Here is a 27,041-nt window from a genome sequence, read left to right on the forward strand (position 1 = left end):
CGATTTAATTGACTATGAATGAAATTTGCATTCAGCCCCATTTGGCTGCAGATGGGTTGAGTCACTGTTTCCAGTCATTATGCAAATGGACTGTTTATAAAGTTAGGGAAACCTGCAGTCATAAAGTATTTTTTCCCACTGAAAATCCTACATCCAGATGAACAGAATCAACTTTTTGGCACTTATAATTTATTCTTCAATAATTGAGCAAATGAAAGTTGTGGCAAGGAAACAAAGAATGGACACAAACAGTCTGAAGAAACTTTACTTAATAGGAAAGCTCAATGCAACAGTTATAAATCGGATTACAATTACAGATTTTTCTAACTTCTGCTTTTCTACAGTTGCATGAAGGGCAGCATTTATACAGCTATTTTTAAAGCCCACACTCAGTGGGTTCTCATTTGTGTGTCTGCGGTGGCAGGCTTAGTAATAGTTGATGTATTTTGTATTTGAAGACAACTGGAGAACTCAGTCGTAACAGACCTAGTTTTTAATTTTCTAATGTCAGTTTTTTTCCCTGTACACAGAGTTGGCAACTCACTCATTCTAATTCAAACTTTATCCTATCGTTATTAAAAAGCTTTATAAATTAGTTGTTTTAAGTGGTACTTGGTGTGAAACCCTTGTAATGTAAAATCTTTAATGCTGCATTACAGGTTATTTGGCATGTTCATATCCTTCAACTCAAGGCTCTCTACTATAGCAGGTCTCAGGAGTAAGACATGATAACTTTTCTGACAAAGGAGCTTAATAAGCTGATTGGGGTTTTTTAACAGGGTTTTCAAAACATAAAATTGAAAACCCAGATTATTATTTATACATTTTTTATTAGAACTACTTTGCAGTCAAAAACACTGAATATGTGTATAATTTCTTATTACTTTTTTAAAAAAAATTATTGTTTTTAGATTACAAAGACAGTACATTGCCCAATAACTGATTTCAGTTATTATGCGATGCAGTGTTTATCAGGTTGTGCACAATAACTGAGTTCAATTATTGTGCAATGTTGGGGAAACCTGTAGTCAGCTGAGAATGAAGAAGTAACTTGGGTAAGTGACGAAACGTTTCTCCCATTGGAAACGCTACGTCCAGATGAACAGAATCAACCTTTTGGGATTTACTTACCTGGATGATTGAGACATTACATTATAGAAGTACAACTCGACGTCCTGTATGACACGCTCGGACCTCATTTTGGGAACCATATCAACACCGTCACACACTCTCAGTGTTGACTCTGCTCCATTCATTTCACTCTCCTCTGACTGAAAGGCAGACGGAGCTCTAGCGGTCAGACTCGCCACCACCAGCTCTGCATCCTCCGTCCTCGGAGTCAAACAGTCGGGCCGTGGGTTGCTCCGACGTTACTTTTTTTCTCCACATTTGGGTGTTTTTTGCAGCTTGTGCTGGCGTGTGCGGCTTCGAGCATGCAAAGCAAGCGCAGTTACCGAAACAAGGAATCGGGGGCAACATGGACAAATCGGCAACTTATACTTTACAAATGCACTTTATATTTATTCATCTTTAGTCTGGAACTGAAGAAGAGCGTAACGGGTGAGCATAAAACAGCTCTTGCTTGATTTCATTCATGTAAAGTCGAGAAAAAGCAGGAAGGCAGTGACCATATTGTGCATGCATTTGTTTTGGTAAAGACTTCCACGCGGAAAATACATTAAAAGCTTCGCATTGTGGCTTTAGTGCTTTGGTATGCCACGAACCAAAAAGGCCAAGCAGTGAGTGGAACCAGATGTGGAGAAAAACTGGGGGAGGAGGAAAGAGGCTACAGGCTTAGTGTCTGTATAGTGATTCTTATTTATGCGTAAAGTTCATCAGAAAACAGCAAAAAAGGCACCTTTTTGAGAGGCCTGTTTGATCTATTTTGGTAACGGATGGGAATCTTTAGACTGCTTTGTAAAATTGACGTGGAGAGGCGCTTCATTTGGCACCCTGCGGGCAGATGTGACCTTTGCATCCTGTTACAGGCTGCAATTAACACATTCAGTCCGGCCCTACATAACTGTTAGGTCTGCGCATCACCTAAAAACCCACATATTCTCCAAAGATTAGAAAAGAGGTCGATAGCATCATTGTTTGCTTTTAAACGCCTGGCTTTAAATCAGATTTGCTTAATTTCTCTCAATTTCATGCTTGTCATCTAAAAGTTTGTCAGACTTACTAGGCTTAACTTGACTATTATGCTTCATTTTGTATGAATGATTAAATACTGTGCACAAGCAGCTACCACAAAGAAATTCAATAAGTTAGGCAATGCATTCTGACCAATCTTCGTTTAATATTTTCCATGTGATTAAATTGCTTCTTATGCTGTTTAACTCTTTGAAGTTTGAGGATGTCAGTCTGCACACAAATCCATGACAAAATGTGAAATAGGCCTGAAAAAGCCTTTTGTGTGTGCGTTTGTGTTTTTCTTTTCCCTTTGAATTTGTGATCAATATAGTTCAATATGCAGTATATTTTGTGTTGAGGAACACAAAAGAACTTCAGAACAGTATATTGAAGGTCGTAGTTAGTTCATGAACTGGATTATGCCATATAAATATCTTTTTTTTGTTAGTTTTGAACTGACTTGCACCTCTCTGCCATTGTCAAGGTGTTTTAGACCAAATTGATGAGATGTGAAAAGATTATGATAGTTTACTGATTTTAAAAGATGACATGCTGCCTCCTGATGTCCTGCTTTGTGAGTGATTTTGCAATTCATAGCCACCGGATTTACCCCTAAAATATATTTGGTCTAAAATAGGCCAGCATTTTGTAATTAGTTTTAAATCTTTCATTGGATGTTGTTTGATTTTTAGTAGATGCTCATGGAAAACAAATGATGGGTTTAAAAGGGATCAACATATGTTTGGGAGGTTTTTTTTGTGTTTTTTTGTTCTTTTTATATAAGTGGCAGAAAATAGCATGGCATGCCATTTCAGAATAAGTTTGACATCCATTATCAGTATTGATGTAGCATCCTCCAGCGCTAAGCTCTCACACCAAGCTTCCATTAAATTTATTTTAAAAATGTTTTAAAAAAGTATCACTGTTAACAGCAGAAATAGAGCCGGCTTGTTTCTCACTTGATTTAACAGCTAAACCTACACTGTGATAAACTGTTATCACCATTACAAGTGTGGGAGTGATGGAAAGTTTCAATGGGGTGCACTTATTCTCACTCTGGTTTCTAAATTTGATCTGCACTTTCCCAGAGGTTCCAGTTCGCTCTGTTTCAGAGTGTGGCTGCAAAATGCAAATAGACCCCTTCTCCTCAGATGAGGTAAAAGCCCATCCACAGTCAGGGTTGCTTCAAACGCCAGACCACCATAAAACGCCAATGAAACTAAAGCAGCCAGCTGGAATTTCCTGTCTGTTTGTTGGTTGCCGTTTTACCACACTGACCAGTTAAAGATCTGCTTTTTTGTTTTATCTCGTACATCTATCAAAATAAGGTTATTTGGGGAAAATACAGTGATTTAGATCTTAGAGATAACTTTAAAAATAGAAATGACAGGGAAATGAACAATCCACCTGGTTTTAATTGTCAGGCAGAAACAATCATTCACATTCAATATAGTGTAATGTTGAGAAATTTGTTGAACAATGTTTCGAGCCAAGACTTGCTACTGACTTGTTGCCCGTATATCTAAGTATTATTCTCCAGTCTGTTCCAACAGATGACTGCATTCAAGAATCTGAGGTTCTGGGAATATCTGGCTTTCCTGGCATTTGTTGCTAGTTCTTCTTGGCCATGTGTTTCAGCCTGTGTCTTCGGTAGGAAACCATTTTCGGCTTTGAAAAAGGGGGTGACAGGGCAAAGAAAAGGATGAGATCACAGCAGGAGAGTTGTTGTGGCTTAGCTTTCACAGGGCTCAATGGCTTAAAGTTAATCTGGAATTCTGCACTCTCTCTGATTGCCCGGGAGTTTTTCTCACATCAAACATTCAGTCGTGTCGCCTCCAGGCTGGAATTAAAACTGCGAGTCTGCTTCTTGATGTCTGGAACTTCAGCTTCAGGTTGTCTAATGGTTCAAAAGCTTATGAGAGGAGAGTCTCATCCTGTCACTGTATTAATGTTAAGCATATATTCACACACTGAAATTCATTCAGTGCAGTGTAATCCAGATGTTGACTGGCACGGTACTGTGTGAAACTCTTCCCACGGGCACTCTTCTGCTTAAAGCGCTTCAATATTATTATTATTATTATTATTATTATTATTATTATTATTATTATTATATAACTCCTATTGTTAAAGGCTCAGAATAGCATCAAAGTGATTTACTTCAGTTTATCCCTCAGCCTGTTAACAAGTCAGCACTGTGTAACTTGAGCTACTCAAGTGTTCACCCAACTTTTTATTTACAGTGAGACATGTAACTAAATCCTGAAAAAGACCGGAGCATAACCTCTTTGAGGCACACATCACTCAGTAATTGCAAAGCAGGAATGATTTACCGTTTAGAGCTGAGAACAAGTCAACGATAGAACATTTTATATGAGCTGGAAAGAATTCTTAGTGAGTCATTTTTAAGCAAAAATCCCTGCATTTCACTGGTTTTACTCCAGAAATGTCTCTGTTTGGTAGATTTCTAACTTCTAGGCAAAGCAGCACAGTTAAAAAAAAAAACAGAATCAGAAGATTAAATAAGTTAGAAGCTGCTAATTATAAAATTAAATGCTTTGGTTTGTGGCTGAAGGAAATACTGAAGAGACAGAAGACACTGGTCACAGAAAAGTTAGAAGTATATTTACGTTTGCCAGGCAGTGCAATAATAGAGTGAGTAGAACTAGAGACACATGGGAAGATAGTTTTGCCTCAGAAGCATTCAGAATGTTTTTTTTTTCTCACTTGGACGATGAAGTATAAGCTCCCACTTGCTTTTACCCTGAAAAGAAGTAAAAGCAAATGGCTTTTGTGCCCCATTCAGGCAAATTACTCCCTCTGATCTAATTTTTCTCATGATTAGAAAAGTGAGCTTGTAGCAAATAAGCCTATTGTCTTGCTGTTGCTGTATGAGTGGTTGCTATAACTTAAGAGCAGGTTGGCCTCATATCTGATTACATTGTACTTCAAACTGAACTGCTCTGCCACTGAGCTTTGGCCATTTATTTTGCAATCAAATGAGCGTATATTGCTTCTGAGAAACACAGCCACAGAGGCTGAGAGCCTGTAGAGGGGCGTGTTGACTCCTTCAGATTATAGGGATGTGTTTTTTATGGCACTCATTATGAGTCTTCATTGTTTCTCCATCCATAAAATCAGAACGGGAGGTTTGTAGTGTTTTAGCTGAGCAATGGTTTGTCTAAGGTATCTGTATAGAAAGAAAAATCTGAACCCTTGACCCCTTGACAGTGAAATAGTGATGACTTTTGACTTGAACTATTCTGAGTTGTCCCATTAAAGGATTATTTTTTGGATAGTTCCTGTAATTGATTTGAGTTCAGTAAACTCTGAGAACCAATAGATGAATGGATTCATTATTACTGGTAGGACATGGTGGGCCGACACCTTTCTTTGACACTTCATGTTGCCCTTACCACGGTGCCCAGGGATTTTTCCATTTCTTACCCTTCTTCCTGGTCTCTTTCACGAGCCTGCTGAGTAGGAATGCTGAGGGTCTCACTTTCGTCCCTCAATTGCTAAACCCAAAACCACAGAGAACATATTTCTGTTTATTTTGGAAATATTTGTTCTGAAATACTTTTAATTTTAGGTCAGTTTTATGCTTCTGACTTGCCTGTTTTTGTCTGTTTTTTGCCTTCACCACGACACACAGCAGTGCCTTGACTGTCCTAATTTCTTGGTTTGTTCTAAAAAAGAAAAGAAAAGGCAGACTTAAAATAAACCACAAACATTTTCTGAAACAGGGTGCCGGGTTTTGTTACAGAAAATCTTTGTCATTGAAGCTTGCATCCAACCACACAGGATGTGTTTTTTTAAATAGCTTTAGTTTTATGGTAATGTTTTATTTTACTTGGGGTAATGGTAATATGTGAATACTGTAAGGCTCTGTGCAGCAACACCAGTCTGCAGGCATCCGCAGCTTCTCAGAGAATCATTATAAAAGGGCTATAATACCAATATAGACATCAGACTGCAGAGCTGAGAAATCTGCAGAGCAAAAATAGCTACCCTTTTCACACCCGAGGAAAATGAATTTAGTTAAAGTAATCAAAACTTGGTATCACTCACTTGAGCCAAGTCACTTTAAAGTTATCTAATGATAAAGAAACCCTTTATATTTATCTAACCCCAAACTCATGTTCCCTTTGCAAAATAGATACCCCCACCTTTAGTGAACAATATGAGAACTCCATGTTAAAGCGTGGGAATGGTGTAAATTCTTGAAACCTGAAGGATGGAGAAATGATTCAACCTCTATCACTAGCCTTGAATTAAAGACATTCACAGCCATTTTTTAACCGTTTATTGCAGGTCATTTTTGCAATTCCCCCTGCCTAGGACTCATAACTTTTATGAAGGATTTTAGGGTCACTTTAGGATTATTAGCAGGTTAATTCCACTGCAGTGTGTCACACTGGGACATCAGAGTCCACAACTTGCACTAGTTCTACGCTGCAGTGAATCCATTATTGAAGATATTGATCCTGCCTCTGACTTCTGCTGCTCCAGCAGTTGCGAACAAGATATTGTTTTTATCAAAAGCTAGATTGAGTGCTAATGTTGTTTCTATCTCTCTCTTTGCACAGCGCCTGCCAAGTCTGATGATTTTGCTTTCTACCTTGAGGGCGAGGGCAAGTGCCTGGGGGTGCAGGATCGCTCCCTTGTCCTGTCAGCCGCTTGTGAGGAACCCAACCAGCGCTGGAAATGGGTGACTCGGAGGCGGCTGTTCAATTTGGGCTCCTCCTCGTGCCTGGGTGTGATCGCTAATAACGGCAGCTTGAAGTTGGATAAATTTCCTTTAGGAGTATTCACCTGTGATCACGAACCCCACAAAGTACGCTGGAGCTGGAACTGTGGCCAAGTGCTGGACAACTTCAACAGCTATTTACTATCAGATCTACCCTGGAATCTGACAGTAGGCCGTTCCAAATGGACTCTACACGGTGGGTTGCAAGATCTGTGCTCCAAAACAAATGAGGGTAGGTGTAATTGTTATCAAAACAGTTCAAATTTGCAGTATTTATCTAATTGGTAGATAGTCTTTATCTGTGTTTGTGCCAATACATCTGTCACTCTGAAATAACTTTGTTTTTAAAACTAGCATTCTGATAAGCAAAAATTAAAATAGAATTAATGAAAGATTAAAAAACAATTGAAAACACACACGAGCCCGTTCTTTTGCATTAATTAGTCATATAATGTTTTCTGATTTTAATAAAAGCCACAAATAGTTAATTAATTTAACACACCTATACTAATTAATTTCTAGTTGGTTGAGCCTCTTTTGCCTAAATGACCTAAAGCAAATGATTCCAGTAGCTCAGTTCTGTGAAATAATCAGGAGGAATTCTAAATCATTCATCCTTCAGCTCAACTTAAGAATGCATGGTGGGAACTCTTCTCCTCAGGTTATTCTACTGTATTTTGTATTGGATTGTGTGCTGAGGAGCTCCTCCAAAAGGCAGTTTCTTTGTGTTTTTATAAGTATTTTTTGTTGTTATTCAGATTTTTAGGTATTTATCCTCCTGCATTACACAACTTCTCCTGAGTTTCAGCAGTCTCCAGAAATGTTGTTAAAATGCTAGGAAAATAATTAAACCCATGGTGAAAATCAAAAATTCTTAATTGTAAGTCTTCTTATATCTGATATGTTCATTTCAGAGTGTTTTTAAAGTAGCTCTAATATTCATGTTATAAGCCAATGTATGCCATATGTTTACTCCAAACTGCAGTAAGCTGTTAATGTTCAAATAATTTATCCCTTTTGCACAATAACAATAAAATGGTTTATTATCTAATAAGATTGTTCAAAGGCAGCTTAGATGAAGATTTAGTTTGAGGGTTCAAAAATGTTGAAGACTGAGTGATGTTTTAGGAATCCAGTATGATTAAGAAACACACTGAGAAAAACATACTCACATTAAAGAGTGTGTTTACGATGTGTCTGTGCCAAGAATGCTGTATTATGTTGGTATTTGCCATTTTCTGTGTTAGTATTAGTCTTCTTTGATTGCTGGAAATGAAGAGTATAAATTGAAGAGGAATGCACAGTTGTTACCCTTCTGCACGGCTGCGTCATAGCATGACATAAGCTGTGGATGAATTAAATGTTACAAAGGCACATTCTTTCCTACGGCCTTTGCAAAATCCCATAAAATGTTACAAAGGGCTGCAACTGCGACAGGCAGCACTTTGAGAAACCCTTAAAATCACAAGTTCGATTCTTCTTGCTCTCGCATAGAGATGAATATATATTTTAAAAACATGTAAGCTTCACAAAAATACAATATGAAATCAGAGATATTATCCTTTAAAAATGTAGATCGGATTGAATGTTTGTAATTATAGACTCACCTGTATGACTACATAACATCATATGAGGTCAGTGTATGATCACGCTGAGTGAGGTCATCATTCTCTGCGTGTTTTCTGCGTCTGTGTGGCAGATAGACTTACTGCTGTGGATGCCACAGCTGTATCCGATCAAATGGATTTGAAAACATGTTGCTTTTAGGGAATGCTAGAGGACTGGCTGCCAGCCGGAAATCCAAGGAAAAACATTGTGTGTTGTGTGTGTAAACTCCGGTAAACACACACAAGTTGTTCTTGACCTAAAGTATATTTGTATTTCGTATATTTAGTTTTCTATCTCGATTAAATCTGACCATTGTGGTTGGTACCCAAGCCCCATTTCCACTTTAAGTTCTATTCTTACCATTATCAAATGTCACAGTTGTTCTTTAGCAAAATTTTACAGCTAGAGTCGGTCAGCCATATAAATCTGTAGTTAACACGCTGTGCTCAGCTGCAGTTAACACAAAAAAGAAAAGTCGCCCTTTTATATTTTTCTCCCCTTTTCCTTTTTTTGTGGCATGCAAACTGGGAGGATTGACATTTTTAACTTTCAAGCGGCAATCTTTACAACTTCCTTTGTGAAGTCTGCTTGCGCATGGGGAGGAATGCCTCTGATATTAGTCAGCCGAGCATCGGCTCCTCTGCAGCCAAAGAGCCGGTCAATGCTAAAGGCAGAGAAGAAAGTCAGGGAGGGAGCTTCAGAAATCTTTCCTCTCTCATTTAACATGTCTGCCTCACTTTCCATTGGCTTGACTTGTTTTGGTAGCACCGCAGATCCAGCCTCTCCCTCTCACACTCCCTCGCTTTCACCCTGTTTTTCACACTGTACTATACTTGTGGAATGTGGAGACTAAAATGGCGAGTAAGAAAAAGTAGAAATCAGACATAATTTCTTGTTAATGTATAATTTAAGATTTTGCTTTGGAATATAATTAGTTGGGGCTAATCGTTTCTAATATCATAGGAATTTCTGAACTCTTTTTGCTTGATGTTCATGATAAAAGACACTTGGCTTTCTGGAAACCCCGCCTGTTTACTCTTCCTTCCGCTGACCACTATTTGACTTTACTGTCTTGACTGTAAGCTCATCCTCTGTTTTTTACCCTGAGTTTGATTATAAAAGCTGCTGAGAAAACATATAAAGTATTTGAGTTCAGAAAAGTTCACAAGCACAGCTCCAGAAGAAAACAAACACAGACTTTCTCTGCTGCTTCGTGCAGGATTTTAAAGTCTCTCTTGTGTTTACTCTGCAGAGATCTATACAATTCAGGGGAACTCTAATGGTCGCCCCTGCTACCTGCCCTTCCTTTATGATGGCCAGTGGTTCCACGCTTGTACCAGCACTGGCCGTGAAGATGGCCATCTTTGGTGTGCAACCACCTATGACTATGGCAAAGATGAGCTTTGGGGATTCTGTCCTGTCAAGAGTAAGTTATAGTCTTATATGTTGATGTTACAGGATACTGTAGTCTTACATTTATATTTCTCAGTCCTCAACATTAAAGTGATTCTTTCACTCTCCTCTAATTTTTTTGTTAATTTCTTTGCCCTGTCAGGTAATGGCTGTGAAACTTTCTGGGATATTGACCCGGTCACAGACAGCTGTTACCAGTTTAACTTCCAGGCAACCCTATCATGGAGCGAGGCTCGGATCAGTTGCCAGCAGCAGGGGGCAGACCTGCTAAGCATCACCAAGCTGCATGAGCAGACCTACATTAATGGTAATGTGCAGAGGTTCACTGCTCTTTGAAATATGCTTTATTCTTGGTTCTTTAACGCAAGTTATATAAAGTGAAACCCTATCTTTACAGTTCTATGCCATTACATTTTTATGCTGTTATTCACAACATAACAATTGATCACAGTGGAAAAGTAAAATCTATTAGAATTTGGGTTTTCTGGGAGATTCTGGGTGATCCTTGCACTTCTGTTAGATGCGCTTTCACCTTCTCAACTCCACAATCAGTGACTATAAAAACCTTACAGTTCTGGTGACATGATATTTTAGCAAAAAGTCTACTACGTTGGCAGGTATTTATATTTCTGACTGTGGACGGATATTATTAACAGTAAATTGTCACATTCATTCAAAATGGTCACAAATTGTATTTATATATTTACAACAAAAACTCACAAATGTGCAAATTTGGATGTCCTCCTCATTTGTGCGTGTATTCTCTCTGGGTACGCCAGCATCCTCCCATAGCTCAAAGAAGTGCACATCAGGGTAACCAGTGACCTTAAATGTGTCATACTATAGCTGTGAATGGTTGTTTATCTTTCGATGTTAGCCCTGTGATAGATTGGCCACTTGTCCAGGGTGTACCCCATTTTTTGCCCAGGGACAGCTAGGATTGGTTCCAACCCAACTGAGACCTTTTACTGGATAAGTTGATGGATGGATGGATGGATGGATGGATGGATGGATGGATGGATGGATGGATGGATGGGTGGATGGATGGATGGATGGATGGATGGGTGGATGGATGGATGGACAAAAACAGGCTTTGCTTTGTGTAGTGACCATAAAAATAAAAGCAATATGCAGATGTGCCTGGTGTGATCCCACTGGACTCAGTACCTCAGGCTGTGTAACATATTGGCAAACAGAATATTTGGTTTGCAGATTCACTCTGCCAACAGGAATATTGAATTTTGGGGGTGATGTGACTGTCCTGCCAATATTAGGCTACACTTAGACTGTTGTTACATAACTATTGTGTAATCTGCCTGGTGCAGTGGTGATTGTTGAAGTCACAGCTAATCTGACAGAGTTGAGTAACTTTTTACTTTCACATAGCAAAACCATTTTTATTTATCTTTTTACTTATTTTAAGAAGATGTTGTCGCTGTTTTAGGTTTACTCACTGGTTACAGTGCTGCTTTGTGGATTGGCCTCAATGACCTGGACATCAGTGGAGGCTGGCAGTGGGCCGACTCCTCACCACTCAAGTATCTCAACTGGGAGCAAGGTTGGCCTGTAAAAACAATTCAAGCTTTTCTGTCTTTTTAAAGCTTGAAGTGTCTGTGATCTTTCTTTTTTTTTTGAATGTTTATTTCCTGCAGATGGCTGAGAAAAAATGCATGCTTGTTTTTAGTTCAGTTCTCAGTTCAAACACCTGCTTGGCAGCTCTCTGGTGCAACCACAGTATTTGAGCCTGTTGAGCCTGAGAGTATTTTGGGATTAACACCCTGGAAATCAGTGATTTTCTGAAGAGTTTGTCTCTCTTAATCATCTTCAGAACAGCCAAATCACGCTGAAGAGAAGAACTGTGCTGTAATAAGAACTGAGTCATCAGGTCGTTGGCAAAACCGCGATTGTTCAGTTGCTCTTCCGTATGTCTGCAAGAAAAGACCCAACGCCACCCTTGACCCCTTCACCACTGGTTAGTTTTTTTATGTTTCTTAATGCAAACAGTAATACCACACTGAAAAAGTCCAACTTTGATGGGTTTTATCTTTCTGGTTACACAGATTCGTGGGCAGATGATGAGAAATATGAGTGTGAAGTGGGCTGGCAGGCCTTCCAGGCTGGTTGCTATAAGCTTACTTCAGAGAAAACTGACTGGAATACAGCTCAGAAAACGTGCCAGAAAATGGAGGCCAACCTGGTTAGCGTCCACACTCTACCTGAGCTGGAGTTCATCATACGTGACCTGAAGAAAGGTGTGTTTCTTAGCGCGTCCTTGCTCACAGGTGTACACACGGGTGATCACACACACAAACTACACCCTTTTGGCTCCTACCTCAAAGCACACTGTGCGCTGTCGATCTTACATGCTGCACAATAATGTTTAATATTTAGTATTTACTGTCATATTCCCATATATCATTGTGATGTTGTTTATTCTATTACTCTCGTTTTCTTCTGCTTGTTTTCTTTTTTCTTTCTCAACAGGTGATCCAGGTGATCGATATATGTATTTTTTTTTCTGCTTATTCTGTTGGTTTTTGTTTTTTTGCCCTTCTCCCCCGTCCCTCTTCTCAGCTGTTTTTCTTTCCCTCTTTCTTTCTCCAGTTTTCTTTCCCCCAGTCAAGTCTGTCCCGTATTCAGCAAGTGAAAATAAAATAAACAGTAAAAGGTGAATCAAATGGACCATTACGGCAAAGCTGGGATGGTCAATTTGGTAAAGTAAATCTGTTGGGCATCTTTCTTCGCCTTTAGACAATAATTCTGATGGCAAAAGAGCCAAACGGGACAGGCAAAAAGAAAAGAAAAAGTGTGTTTCTTAGTGGGGTTTTTTGTTGTTGTTGTTTTTTATAGTACTGTACTATTCCCTCTCAAAGTCAGAAATGAATCAAAGTTAATGTTTTTCTTGATGTTACCACACTTTTGTTCATCAAATGTTTCTCAAATAGGTTTCAGCTTTAACTGGACATCTATGTAATGCAGATTCCTAGTGCCTCTGCAGCAGACTTCCTACAAATAACCAAGTTGAAGGAATAAAACCTTTGTTTTCAGGCATAATGTAGACACAGGATTTTTGCCCAATAATGAGAGTTTACATAACTGATGTTAAAGCCCGGTAGATTCACAAAAAAATCCTCAAAATTTAACAGAAATGTCTGAAATTTTATGTTTTGTTTTAAACACAGGGGAGAGAACATGCTGGTATTTTAGCAGTGATTATGGTGTGAATTTTAAAAGAGAATTTCATTTTAAAAGCTTGATTATTTACTCTAATATACCGTGTTAAAAAATAAAGTAAATAAATAGAAAACAAATACTGTTTTACAATTTCCCTGCTGTGAATCCAGTGACTCTTTAAAATGTCTTATATGATGAAAAACGTTAAAATTCTGCTTATAATGCAGTTATATATTAATATCATTGGATATAATAATTTAATCAGCAAAATTGATCAGTTTGGAGACAAATTTAGAGAGGCACGGCTGAGATGGTTTGGACATGTGCAGAGTCGATATGTTGAGCAGAGGATGCTGAATAATGCTGCACACAGGAGGAAAACACGAAGACAGCACAGAAGGTTCATGAGTGCAGTGAAGGAGGACATCCAGAGGGTTGGTGTAACAGAACAGAGTGCTAGGAATAGTGTGAGTTGGAGGCAGATCCCTGTGGTGACCCCTAATGGGAGCAGCGAAAAGAAGATCAAGTTAGTGTTTTTTGTTTTACTGCCATGTGCTGAAAACCTTTAAGTTTGGAGCTATTAAAAAGAAAGCAGTTGAAGCCTTTATGAAACAGTCATGTTGCTGCAGAACAGTAATCCTCTTTTAAGACATTCTGCACATCATAAATCTGCATCACAGTTTTGAACGTTAACAAATGTGGCAGAGGTGATACAGCATACACTGCTGAAACCAGTACTGTTAGATTTCATTGCTTGAAAAGTTCTAAAATTGTCCCTAACTTGATTTTAATAAGATTGCAGCAACCCTCTATATGCCTCCAATCTTCATGATTAAATAAAGAGGAAACCAGACAGTTCTCTCCTTCCTTCTCACATTCTTTCCTGAGCTTGAAAACAGCACACAAGGTGTGGAATCATATTTTTAGTCATGAAACGGCTCCAACGAATTACCAGACCTAATGGAAAATGTCACAGTTGGAACTTAAGCCTATTTCTTTTGTCCATAATCATCTTTTTAACCCAACAGTCTGTTTTTTGTTTTAGACACTGAGCAATTGTGGATAGGGCTCCATGACACTGACATGCAAATGGACTTCCAATGGACTGATCACACTCCTGTTATCTTCACCTACTGGCATCCCTTTGAACCCAATAACTTCCGCAACACCCAGGAAGATTGCGTCTCCATGTGGGGACCTGTGAGTGATCCCTCCTGCACCCTCACATTAACCAGGGGGCCATAAGAATGCCACAGTAACAGACCCTGACTATCAGCCAGACTCCATTTGTATATATTTACCAGCTGTTTTCTCTCTTTCTGTTTGTATCTTGCCAATGATGTGCAGGAGGGCCGCTGGGATGACAGCCCTTGTAATCTGACCCTGCCCTCCATCTGCAAGAAACCAGGAACAAAGAGTGATGGGAAGCCACAGCACCAACAGTGTAAAAAGGTATAACTCCTTTCTTCTCTCTATACTTAATTTCCTCCTTGACATTTACTGTTTATGCTTTAGATTACTGGTAATTGTTTCATTCCTACTATAGACACAGACTTTTTTCGTTCTATATTTCCCTCTCTTTTACCATAAATAATGTATTCAGAGCTATTCAGCATAAAATTCTAGCTGTTGACAGGATAATTATTATTCTGAATATTTCACCCATTCCTTCACCTTTGGCCTCTTTTCCATGTGCTCCCCTCCATCTCTCACTTTTCAACTCACTCCACTGCCCCCAGACTGTAACTGGAATATAAATCATAATTTAACTTGGAAAGTAAGAAGGTGCACCACAGAGACTGAGTCCTGCGCACATACACTATTCTCTCGGACAAAAAAAACACAAAAGCACATACAAAAAAAAGATGTGGCATCTGTGCATCTGTCCCTGATTATACAGCTCATAATTCTCTCCACACAAGACTTTACACCACTCGTACCTGACCATCGCTGGAAGCATTCACTGTCCACGTACTACATTTACGGGCCTTTTGATTACAGCGGATCACTGTAGCGAGAAAAGAAATTACAGCTCATATCTGTGCATCTTTATGCCCTTCAGCAGTGTTTTCAGCTATATATTTTTCCCAAGTACTGATTTATGATGTAAATGATCTCAAGTTGAGGGTCGTGTTGCTTCTCAGCTGTTACATTCAGCAAAGCTCTGCATATGGACGGACCATTTGTTTGGTGTAATGAATCCTTGCCTCCCTGTCCCTGGGGACCGAGGCATCATGGGTGGTAATGTGACAGGGGTCATTTGGCATGGCCTGTGCTGCAGGGTCTTGCAGCCGTGCGGTTTGTCTCGAGCAGATGAGCTCACTTCACGCAACATGTGAAACAACAATGACAGAAAGCCCACTGACTGCTTCAGCAATATTGCGCTGCTTGATCCTGAAGCCATTTACCCCATCTAGTGCTGGGTTCATTTCTCAAAAAAATGTAATGGATACTGCTGTGCTGTCGTTTCACCTACTCACTGAAGCAGTAACTCTCTGTGATAGCTGTTGTTTTTCTGCTTTTTTGGCTTCTAGTTGCACTATTTTAATTATCTGGATAATTCACTTGCTTCAAGACGGTGACTTTAATAACTTAAAGAAGTCCAGTCACCTTCCTTTCCACCTCCTACGGCTACAATGACCTGTTTGACTGAGAACCCACACAGACACTTGTTTCATGTGTAAATAATCAGGGAGGAAATACATCAGATTTGATGCCACAGGCAGGATGGGCAATACAACTGGAACTGCTTATGGTCCTTCAACCAGGCTGTGTTGAAAGGAGGTCCTAAAATAATTGAAAACTGAACTTGGTGTTTCCCCACTTCCCCACATGTCCTTCCTGTATGGAATTACAGCAAACAGCAAAATGAAAAGGTGTCTTTACAATGTGATCCCAGACACTTTTCCATGTCACATAGCTCCCTCAGGCCTGTGAGATGGACTTGAGAACCGACCTCTGATGGCCAAGTGTGTCTGAGCTCACATTTGATCTGGATTGTTTCAACTCAGTACATTCATAGTTAGCTAACTGCCTCAACAATAGTGCTTACTATTTCAGTCATCTGTGTCTTTCACCTTTAGAGAGCCACTGTTCCTCATACTAATATACTCAAACTAACAGATTCGCCTGCAAGCCATATATTAGCAAGCTAAAAATATTAGCTGCTTTAAAAAAGCTTCGGCTTGTTTTTCAGCTGTCAAGCCCACATCATTATTGTTTTAACTTACTTTCACTGCTACCATAGTGCTTTTTTCTAGAAAGAAAAATGCTCGGAAAAGCAACTTCATGCTAGCTTCTCAGTATAAAAGAGACACATTAAGGAACTTGTTGATGAAATGAAGGGAAGGCAAGTTATAGTTGTTGTTGGGGGTTTTTCTTAGCTATATATGTGCTTTGTTACAGCATCAAAGGGACTTATCCCAATGTGGTCCATTGTTTGTGTCCATGTTTCGTGTGAGTAAGTGTACTGGGAATAGTGTACTTCCATGTACAGAACATCAGCATACCATTTGTTGTCAAATGATGGATGGCATATAAGTGTTTGTTTATGCTTCTATATAATTTACATATAAAAACACTGCAGACTAGCAGAAATAAATCATTTATGTAGCGTTTTGGAAATTTAACATCAGTCAGCACGGGTTGTTTAATGTTTTGAATGTAACACAAGCAAAGGGTGGTTAGCAAAGGGTTTTGGGGAGGTGTGAGTTTCAGGAAATAATGCTTCTCATGCAGCTGAAATCTTTGGGGTTTCTGCCTAGATGGCAAATGTGGTTGTGCAAAAGGCCTAGGGTTGGGTTTATTCACACAGTGCTGTATATAACCTGTCTCTCTCTATCGTTCTCATGCAAAATCTCACCCCTTCTACATGTTGGCTGCACTCTGTGTCTGTACACGACCACAGCTACAGTACACGAGGTGGCAGGAGGGACAGAGTCCAGGGAAAGTTTTTTTTCTTTCTGCAAATGGAAAATTATCAGCTTTCTGTTTTTACATGCACTAATTTGTGTTTTGTGAAAAATATCATTCGAATGCTTTGCATTGAAACATACTATATGCTGTATTTTTCCTACAAAAAAGTACAGCGTGGTGGGTCTTGCATGATTTTACATAGTTCGTCTAACTCTTTCTGGTGAAACACGATGAATTTAAACTGCATAACTCAGTGGTCATGATTCTGAGAGAAAACATTTTCCAAAAATAAGTATGATTGTCTCCGTGTGTGCTTTGATGCACTTTGACGTTCACACTTTAAACTAGAACATTTGAAGAATTGCCCAACCTTTGTAGATGCTTGCTTTCTTTGACTGGTATATTTATTTTGTAAGGCTTTGTTTTTTTTGGTTTTATAAGTCTCCACATCCTGTTAAATTCCTCTCCTTTCTTCTTAGGGCTGGAAGTGGCACAGTCCTGCTTGTTACTGGGTGGGAGAAGAAATGCTCACCTTTGATGGAGCCAGAAAGTTCTGCGAGGACCAAGGAGCCACACTTATTACTATCACTAACAGGTAAATACTGCACTGACAGGGAAGCGATTTTACCCTGCGCCGATTAAAAGTCAGTCCTAGCTCCCTAAAACACCTCGTCGCTTTTAAAGGTTTGAGCAAGCCTTCGCCAGCAGCCTGGTGTTCGGGCGCTCTGGAGATTCCTTTTGGATTGGTCTTCGTAACAAGGGAAACCACGGTGCTTTCCAGTGGATTACCAATGATGAAGTGTCCTACACCCACTGGAATCGAGACCAGCCAGGTGGGTCACACTTCAGATTTAAATTGGCAGAATGGCATGTACAGTATGACCTGATATTGTACTGTAACTGTACTGTTGTTACAACAATTACAGAGCAACTTTAAATCAGTTATTATTGATATACTGTAAACCACTGACGATTTTAAACAATCTTCAAAAAAAATCCTTTAGCACCATACATCCAGTGAACAAGTTTTAGCCAGTAAATAAGAGTTTTTCTTTTCTTTCATCTGATAATATACAAGTAAATATAATATAATGGAATCCACCTGCTAGCTGGGACTCTTTCTGCGGGGAGTTTCCATGGATTTTCTTGTACTTGCTTGGGTTATCTCCAAGTGCTCCGGCTTCCTCCAACAGTCCAAAGACATGCATGCAAGGTTAATTGGTTATTCTACAGTGACAGTACATGTGACCGTTAGCATGAAAGGTTGTCTGTCTCTCTGTGATAGCATTGCTACAGACTGTCCAGGATGTGCTTGCCTTTGATAGTTGGGATAGGGCTGTATTATCACTAAACTACTTATCTTAGCCAATTAGTTTAAGGATTTAACTGATTAATTAACTCTGCTTTATTTTCTTTATATATTTGCTATATTATTTTTAAATTATTATATTTTGGGGAGGGGGTCTTGTTTTGTTATAATAATAAGAATAAAATACAGCTGTGTTCAGAAAATTTACATACACTCCTCACAGTCATGAATGTTATGACAATTTGGGCCTTTTTATGTTTTGTTTTGTTTTTTACAATTCTTTTTCCAGGTGATTGAAAAAACAAGAAAAAAACAAGAATTGGTTGTACAGTTTGGCCCAGTGTCCAATTCTTGTTTTTTAAGGTAATTAAGGTACAATCATTCCACCCTGGAGTTTTTACCTGTTTGATTGACTACAATTAACAGAAAAGAGAAAACAAAATGAAAAGAGGAACATGCAAAAGTTTCTCGTTTTCTTTTTTGTTGCTGGTTGCATTATGCTTACATAATAGCAGGTCATTTACAGTGGCCCCAAAATAAAAGTAGGTTAGTGAAGTCTCTTAATCAAAATGAATTCCGTTTCAGAGCCAATTTGTGATTTAACGTGCAAAGAAGAAAACAGATTGGTCCCAGGTGTTTTATTCTTTTGCCAAAATACAGATTTAGAACAACATTTAGAGGCATTTACTTCTTAGACAGTCTTGATTAACAGACAATCTGCGTGTCTTGGAAAATAATCAGCAGCAGTTGCAATTAGCCTGAAGGGTGCTTTTGTGCTACTTTTAATTTAATGTTTTAAAATTGGACTACTTCTTGGGAAACTTTTAATGAGTGTTTAGTCAATTAACAACCATCAGAGCAGCAGAGAAGGAAATTCTGTCAGTAAAATATTGACCATTGTGGAGTTTAGATCTACAATGGAAACAATTTCTAAATCAAACAGATGCGCACTTGTCACTAATGGATGTAAAGATGTAAACTGTCTGAACTTTACTCAGTTTAAAAGAGATGTTTGTGCTCTTTGAAGCGTTCTCTGCACTTTTCCTTTGCACAGTATATGCCTGCACCATAGTTCTGCCTGACATTTCTTCCTGATTAAAAGAGAGCTTGAAATTTCTATGTGCAGCATTCTATCACTTCCCATCAGCAAATATGTCATCCTTATGGATGAACCATAAGGGAGGTGAGTAATAGAGCAACAAGTTATTTTAATGTGTCTTGTCTGTACTGAGAAAGGTTAAATACAAGATTCAACAGCCATAATTGCCCAATGAGTAATGCATAATCACATTTTTCCCTTAAGATCATTTCCACACATCTCCACAGTGCAGCCTCTTTTCCTCTCCACTCACCTACGTATCGCCCCTGTATCTATTTCAGCCAACGTTAGTAGCGGCTGTGTTTCTATGGCGACGGACACAGAAGCAGGTCTGTGGGATGTGAGGGAGTGTGCATCATCAAAGGCCAAATTCATCTGCCGTCAGAACCAGAACACGTCCGTGAGCCCCGAACTCCCCGTCCCTCAGCCCACCCCGAGCCTCAGCGGGTCCTGTCCCAGCGGCTGGAAGAGCAACAGCAACCTACGCTACTGTTACAAGGTTCATCCCAGAAGTCAAAATTTAAGTTTTATTAGAAAAGAAAAGAAAAGAATTATACTTCTTTTATAACAAAGTGGTGTGGTGCTCATACTTGTGCAGGTATGGAGTTAGTTATATCTTGGTGCCAGATGGCATCTATGGGTGGCATCTGCCAATGACTGGTGAATTTTTTGCAGCAGACCCCCCCATCGGTTCCAAATTGGGTTGCACACTTTTGTGTTGCCATGCTGGCACCAGGTTTTGTTTTTGTTTTTGTTTTTTGCGTTTCAGTAGAAAGAAATGAATTTTTACTTATGGAAATTTTAATCTGCCACTTGTAACAGAAATAATTCTTTCAGCAATCAACAAGATTTGAAGAAGAGAATTAATTAAACTGAATGACATCTTCATCATCTCTGTTCAGGTGTTTCATTTCTCCCAGCTGGAGCAGAAGTTAACTTGGATGCGGGCTCATAATTTCTGCAGGAAACACGGAGCCAACCTGCTGAGCATCAGTGGCCCTGAGGAGGAGCAGTTTGTTTTGCAGATCCTACATGAGGCTTTTGGGTGTGTGTGTGGATTGTTGTTTAGATGATATGCCACATTGATGATGGTGTGGATAGTGGTGGTGAGGCTGATGGCGATGATGTGTCCCCACAGGGAGTCAGAGGAACATGAGCAGCACTGGTTCTGGATTGGACTCAATCGCAGGAACCCCATGGACAATGGAAGCTGGAAGTGGAGTGATGGACTAGCTGTGAGTTATGATAACAAGCAGCCTACATGTCGAGTGATGAAAAATACTTCAAATGCAATCTGTTTAATCCTTGCTTGTGTCTCAGTTAACATACCAGAACTTTGGTCGGTACTACTACAACATACGGCAGTGTGCTGCGGCAGACTTGGGTAGTATGACTTGGCTGGCCATGCACTGTGACTCTGAGTTAGACTGGATCTGCAAGATCCCTAGAGGTAAAACAGCCGTGGACTTTAAGCATAAATCGTGTGTTGGATCAATACATATTGTCAAAACATATACTTACTGGTCGTCACAACTTTTTTCCTGTATTTTTAGGTAGTGTTGAGAAGGTACCAGAAATCACTGAAGGTCTGTCTTATTTTCATAGCTTTCTTTTTATCACCTTTGTTTCTATTTTAAAACCTTCCTTCTACATGTCAACGTTTGTTGATGTTTTTTAATTTCCTGGCTCCATTCAGGCACCAGTTCACCTGAATGGATTGGCTTCCGGGAGGCTGAGTATAAGTTTTTTGACCACCGTAGCACCTGGAACCAAGCCCAGAGGATTTGCTCCTGGTTTGATTCGTCATTGGCCTCGGTTCACTCAGCAGAGGAGCAGACATTCCTGGCCAACACTTTACGCAAGGCACGGTGCTCGTCATCAGTTACAGGAACTAATTTAGTCCAAAAAATGAAATTAATTGCCATTGTCTTGGCAAGCAAGTGAAGTCCAGCTTCATCATTACAGAATGTAACCATTACACTATATATAACTACATTATTTATATAATTATACATTTACAGTGATACTGTGGTATAAATCTGTAGTACTCTTTTTCTATAAACAGACCTCTTATGCCTAGACACACTTTTTCACAGTTTGTGTCCCACCTTTAGATGTCAAAGGTGGAAGGTGATCTCTGGTGGCTTGGACTTCACACCTATGAAAATGACGGCCGCTTCCGATGGTCTGATCACTCGGTGTTAAATTATGTGGGCTGGGCCCTTGGCAGGCCGCTACCACTCAGCAGAGATCGGAAATGCATCTGCATGTCAGCCAACAAAGGTAAGAGCATCTGGAAAGAGATATAGTGAGAAGCTCATTTAAATCCAGAGTATTTCCATTAGCGTGTCTTTCTCAAACCCAAACAGAGGACTGGGCTGATCAAAAGTGCCACTCTGACCTGCCTTACATCTGTAAGAGAGTGAATGTCACAGGGACCGCTCCTCCAACTCCACCATCCCCTCATCCACCATCAGGGTGTCATGATGGATGGTCTTCCTTTCAGCATAAGGTAGAGCTAAAAGTGTAACAGCATAACGCATTATGGTCATTTGTACGAAGGATGACTCAAATAAATTTTGCATGCAGCCAGTAAAGTACAAGAACTACAATAACAACAGAGCACATGCTGTATTTCAGGCATCCTTATGCAACTTGACTACAGTAAAACAGCGATATTGTCTGCTTGTGTAGTGTTTCAGAGTATTTGATCAGTCAAACCGAGTCACATGGTCCGCAGCCAAGCTAAACTGTGAGAGTCAGGGAGGTGTCCTGGCAGTGATATCCAATCATTTGCAGCAAGGTAATTAAAGGAGAATACAAATGGCATACAGTCAAAACCTGGGGGTGGACGAGGTGTGTCATCAGACTGTCGTGCAACTTGTTCTCTTCCTCACAGCTTTTGTCACCACTTTGCTGAAGAACGCCAGCGCTGAACTTTGGGTGGGTCTGACTTCAGACTCTAAAGCAAATTTCAAATGGGCCAAAGCTGGCCTGCTCAGCTACACAAATTGGGCACCTGGCGAGCCGCTCGACAACAGCGGACCACACCAGAACAAGACGCCGGTACTCACATTACTTTTTATGTCATGGCTTTGTCATCAGTCTGTTCCTCTTCTAAATATTTCAGTGTCACCCTTCAGGGAAACTGTGTGGTGATGTATCATGAAAACTGGCAGAAGAAAACAGGCATGTGGGCTTCTCGAGCATGTGAGATGGAAAGTCATGGCTTCATCTGTCAAAGACAACAAGGTCTGATAATCACTTATTACTATGACAGTGTAATTAAGAAGTGCTATAATAAGAATTACATATGTTCGTTAACTATCATATCTGACTTCAGACCAAGGTCTCCCTCCGGCTCCGGCCCTCATTCCTGCCTCCCTGTCTAAGCCCGTGGAGCTGGGGGGGGTGACGTATCGAGTAGTGAAAAAACGCCTGGATTGGACTGGTGCTCTGCACCTCTGTGAATCTTTGAATGGGACTCTTGCCAGGGTGAAGGATCCGTTCCAGCAAGGTTACCTCACACTGCTTATAAACAGCTTGCGCCAGCCAGCCTGGATTGGGCTTTACAACTATGGAGTAAGCCGATTATAATTAAAAATACAAATATCAGTTGAAAAGCTTTTTATCAGTGTGAGAGAAACTGCAGTGAAATTTTTTTTTTATTTTCTGGTTCAGGGAAGGAGCTTTACCTGGCTGAATAATGAAGATGTCATATATTCAGACTGGAATGATGGACAGCCCAGTCTGATGGCTGGATGTGGTCACATGACCACCACAGGGCAATGGACTGTGACTCCCTGTGATTCGAGACTGGATGCTGCTATCTGTCAAATGAGTGGTATGTGTGTATCAACAACCAAATATAGGACTGCATTAAAAAGAATGCTAATAACAATTTAGTAGGACTGAATATTCTCTGACAACATTTTGACTTACATTCAAATGTTTTGTTTTTGCCAGATGAGCCTGTGATTCATCAATGGATTTACCCCGGCATGTGCCCCCAGTCTCTGGGAGAGTGGGCTTGGGTCCCTTTCAGAAACCACTGTTACGCCTTCAATTTGCAGCTGCTTAGACTGCAGGAGGATGCACATAGATCCTGCAACAAAAGTATGGAAGCATCACAGAAACCACACGTCTCCACTAGCTTTATTGTACAGCTTGTACAGCTTATAACACTAAATTGAAAACCAATTAAATACAAAAGCCCTGTCCTTGTCCACGGCAAACATGATTGACAAAATACATCAATACTACTAAATTTAGCAACGTTGTCATTCAGCCTGGGGCAGAACTGCTCGGTCTCCCTAGTAATCAATTCTGTTTGGTTCCATCTCTGTTTCTTTCTTTTTTGTCTCTTCTAGTCGGAGCAGAACTTCTCTCTATCATGGATGAGACGGAGAATGGATTTGTATGGGAGCACATCCAGAGTTATGCAGAACAGGCACATGGAGCTTGGCTGGGTGTCAGCGTGAAAGGTCCAACATTATTGCCTCAGCCTGTCTCTTCTATGTCGCTCTATAGCAGCAGATTTAAAGTCCACGCTGACAGACTTAAAACTACTTATGGAAGGGAAATGCTTGCAGTTTATCTTTTGTGATTCAGTTTATTCAGTATAATTATTAAATGCAAGCAAGTCTCCTTATTCCAGAAAAGTTCATTTACTATCTTATTATTAGTCAGAGTGAAGTGCTATAAAACATATTTGGTGAGATAGTGAGAAGATCGAATTTTTAAGCAGAGTGTGTTTTTCTTTTATGCAAAACTAAAGACAAAGTCCTTGAAAACTGCCCTCTGAATATGTTTATGCTCATGCTCCTACCACAGGTAGAGGTCTAGTGTGGTCTGAGGGCACAGAGATGCTGTATACCAACTGGGAGGGACATGATGTCGTTTCTTCTGTGCTCTCCATCAACTCCTGCTTCTGGATCCAGAGCAACACTGGTCAGTGGAAGCCAGGCTCCTGTAGAAATCGCACACACGGAGTCATCTGCAAACGGCCTCGCAGTAAGCACAAAGAAGTTAATTGAACTGTCATGTTAAGCAGCATTTGCCAGTCATTATTATGTTTCTTAGTAATTTGCTAAGGGAAATGCCTAAATTATGATGCAGATTCTTAGCACACTACTGACTGTTCAATATTCCATCCGCAGGTGCTGAAATCTTAACTTCAGACGGTAAGTTTTGTTCACAACTGCTAAGTTATTCAGCTCATTTGAAGCCAGAATTGCGTGCGCTTATCCAGATTTCCATCTCTCCTTCTCAATCTCTACCCAGTAGATAGTCACCGCCTGCCCACGCTGATTGTTGTTATGGTAGCGGGCCTGGTGCTTGTGGTGCTGATTGTTGGCGTGATCTACTTCTACCGACACCGAACTGTTGGATCGCGGGGCTCTTATGAAGGGGCCCGCTACAGCCGCACCAACTCCAACAGTGCAGAACAGGCTGAGAAGAATATCTTGGTGTCTGACATGGAGTTGAATGAGCAGCCAGAGTAGCCCGAGCTGCCCTGGACTGACGGACCAACCCGGGACTGAACCCGACCTGACACAGTAGAGGCTGATTTCAAAGTGCTGAATACACGTTGTGGCATGTATCTGTTTTTGCTGCCACTTTTGAAACCAAAAAAAACGAGAAAAAAACGAAACAATAAAAGATTTTTAAAGTGCTGAAAGGCTGTGTGGAGCGCAGCAGATGTTTATTTTTTAAATTGAAACCCTGTCTTCAAAATCCCGTTTTGCCAAAATCTAACAGTTTAAGTGATTTTTCCCTTCACAAATCAGATACCTCCATCTGCACAGCTCTTTCCTAAAAAGAATTCAAGAAGGCCATAATGGATCAGATGGGAATAATTTGTCCCAGCTGGAAATATTCACCATAAAACCAGTTTTATGCAAAAACTCTTTGCTGCCTTCCCTGGTGCCAAAGTCAGGTTTTTTTTCACATTGTATATTTTCTTCCTATTTTGATTGACAAAAGAAAATTTCACAGCTACGGATCAGTTTCAACAACATTTTTCTGTCATCTGAATATCTGCAGTCTTGTTCGGGATCAAAGTCATTTTTCTCATTTGCTTTTTGGTTTTTTTCTTTCATTTTTTTTGCCACGTCAGTATTAACCTGAACTTGAACTTGTTTTTTGTTGGTACTTGTGTACATGTGTCTTTCCCACTGACTTTTCAGTATCTGTGCAGCTGCAGAGAAGTGTAACTCATAATGCATGTGTGGTTTTGTGAGCCTGCCTCCCTCCTCTTTCCTGATGTGACACGTCGACACCAGCTGTCAGGCGAGCAGAGGAGGAAGAAGTCTAAATGTGAATGTGTGGAAGGTGAAAGGGACCAGTGACCTCAAACCGTCTGAGGGCATACACTATAATTGTGCACATAAGTAGAAGTTTGTATTGAAAGCCGGTCTTTAAATAGACTGCATTGTCTTTTTGTTGGTACAGCAGGTCTGAAGGTTGTCATCAAATGATCAGACTTTGAGCTTCCATGACTTTATGATCTACATTTCCGCACTTTCTTCCATTGTCTTGATCTGATTCGGTCTTACTTGTTGCCACTTGCCTTTAGTCATTCTCCTTAAGGCTCAGTAACTGCTCCCAACTTGTTTGTTTTGGCTTCTCACGCTGCCATCTGGAGCTGATTCAGCATTTTTAAGGGCAGTTTCTTTGTATGCAAAGCAGTTGTAAGTTGATATTTTCCTGATTAATCATTTTAATGACCCTTTATTCACTTTTCCCATTCTATGTTATATCTGTCTGTCTCTTCTCTTTTTGTCTTTTTAATGATGCCGGTTTGACTTACATAAAACCCTTAAAAGACGTTTGGAAGCATACCCCTCTTTTATGGGATGCTGGCCACTTAAACTTCGAATTCTCCTGCAACAGAAAACATCAGTTGCAAATATGAGAGCCAAAAAAAATGTCTAAAAACCAGATTTAGTTGTTTTAAGTTTTCACATTTGCCTCATCAAATATTTTCCTTGCCTTTTGAGTGCGTTTCTGTCTTCCTGTTTAGAGGAATGCTTTGGAGCCATTTCAGTCTGAGGCTTTTGGTGTTTCACTGAAGCTGTTATGGAAAAAAAAAAAGAAGAAAAAATCACAGCCCTTTTTGCTCTGTGAGTCGGACTAAGATTGAGGGGGAAGGGAGAAGGATAGGGAGTAAGTAGAAGTGTGTGTTTTAGTGTGTGCGCAGTCTCCAGCTGTGGAATGTTGAGTCGGCAAGAAGAGCTCAGTGGCACGTCTGGAACCAATCAGCGAAGGAGGGCTTTGGGACATGAAGGTCAGAAAAAAAACAGAAAAAAAAAAAAAGTAAAGAAAAGGGGGGAAAGGAGGAGGAGTGTAAGGAGGAGCTAGAGATGAAGGTAGAGAAAAAGGAATGTTAAAGGTGCAGGGGTTTAGTCCGGGCGTACTCTGTCCTCTGCTGGTGGATTGCTGTAAAGGTTTACCTTCATGCGCAGTAGATGTGAACCTACTGAGGTGATGATGTAAAAGTGAGATAAGCATCGGCGTGATCCCCAGTGTCTGTGATGCAGGTTGGCTCATGTCCCTGTGAAGATACCTGAAGCACCTGATAATTTGTAAGTTTTTGTGTCATTTTTATATGAAATGAATAAAAGTCTATGTTCTGAAAA

At 40.0% G+C, this 27,041-nt stretch overlaps 1 protein-coding gene across 2 annotated transcripts; it reads left to right on the forward strand.

Moving 5' to 3' along the window:
* The first annotated feature begins 1,277 nt into the window (after positions 1 to 1,277).
* mrc2 (mannose receptor, C-type 2) lies at positions 1,278 to 27,041 on the forward strand. Of its 2 annotated transcripts, none has more exons than XM_006798281.3 (29): positions 1,278 to 1,560; positions 6,723 to 7,115; positions 9,744 to 9,917; positions 10,047 to 10,211; positions 11,349 to 11,462; positions 11,733 to 11,876; positions 11,965 to 12,156; positions 14,124 to 14,278; positions 14,426 to 14,530; positions 17,473 to 17,588; positions 17,678 to 17,826; positions 19,683 to 19,900; positions 20,304 to 20,446; positions 20,540 to 20,636; positions 20,722 to 20,851; positions 20,955 to 20,987; positions 21,098 to 21,264; positions 21,516 to 21,684; positions 21,771 to 21,913; positions 22,096 to 22,204; positions 22,301 to 22,467; positions 22,545 to 22,653; positions 22,745 to 22,983; positions 23,083 to 23,245; positions 23,368 to 23,517; positions 23,772 to 23,885; positions 24,235 to 24,414; positions 24,561 to 24,584; positions 24,685 to 27,041. In XM_006798281.3, exons 1-29 carry the CDS (start codon positions 1,434 to 1,436, stop codon positions 24,903 to 24,905), a joined length of 4,410 nt encoding a protein of 1,469 aa, XP_006798344.2. In that variant the 5' UTR covers positions 1,278 to 1,433; the 3' UTR covers positions 24,906 to 27,041. The 2 variants fall into 2 exon arrangements, with proteins under 2 accessions (XP_006798344.2, XP_006798345.2); XM_006798282.3 differs by having other exon boundaries at positions 24,688 to 27,041.

This window comes from Neolamprologus brichardi, chromosome 4, assembly GCF_056152115.1.
Source record: "Neolamprologus brichardi isolate AB-2024 chromosome 4, ASM5615211v1, whole genome shotgun sequence".
Taxonomy (NCBI): Eukaryota; Metazoa; Chordata; class Actinopteri; order Cichliformes; family Cichlidae; genus Neolamprologus; species Neolamprologus brichardi.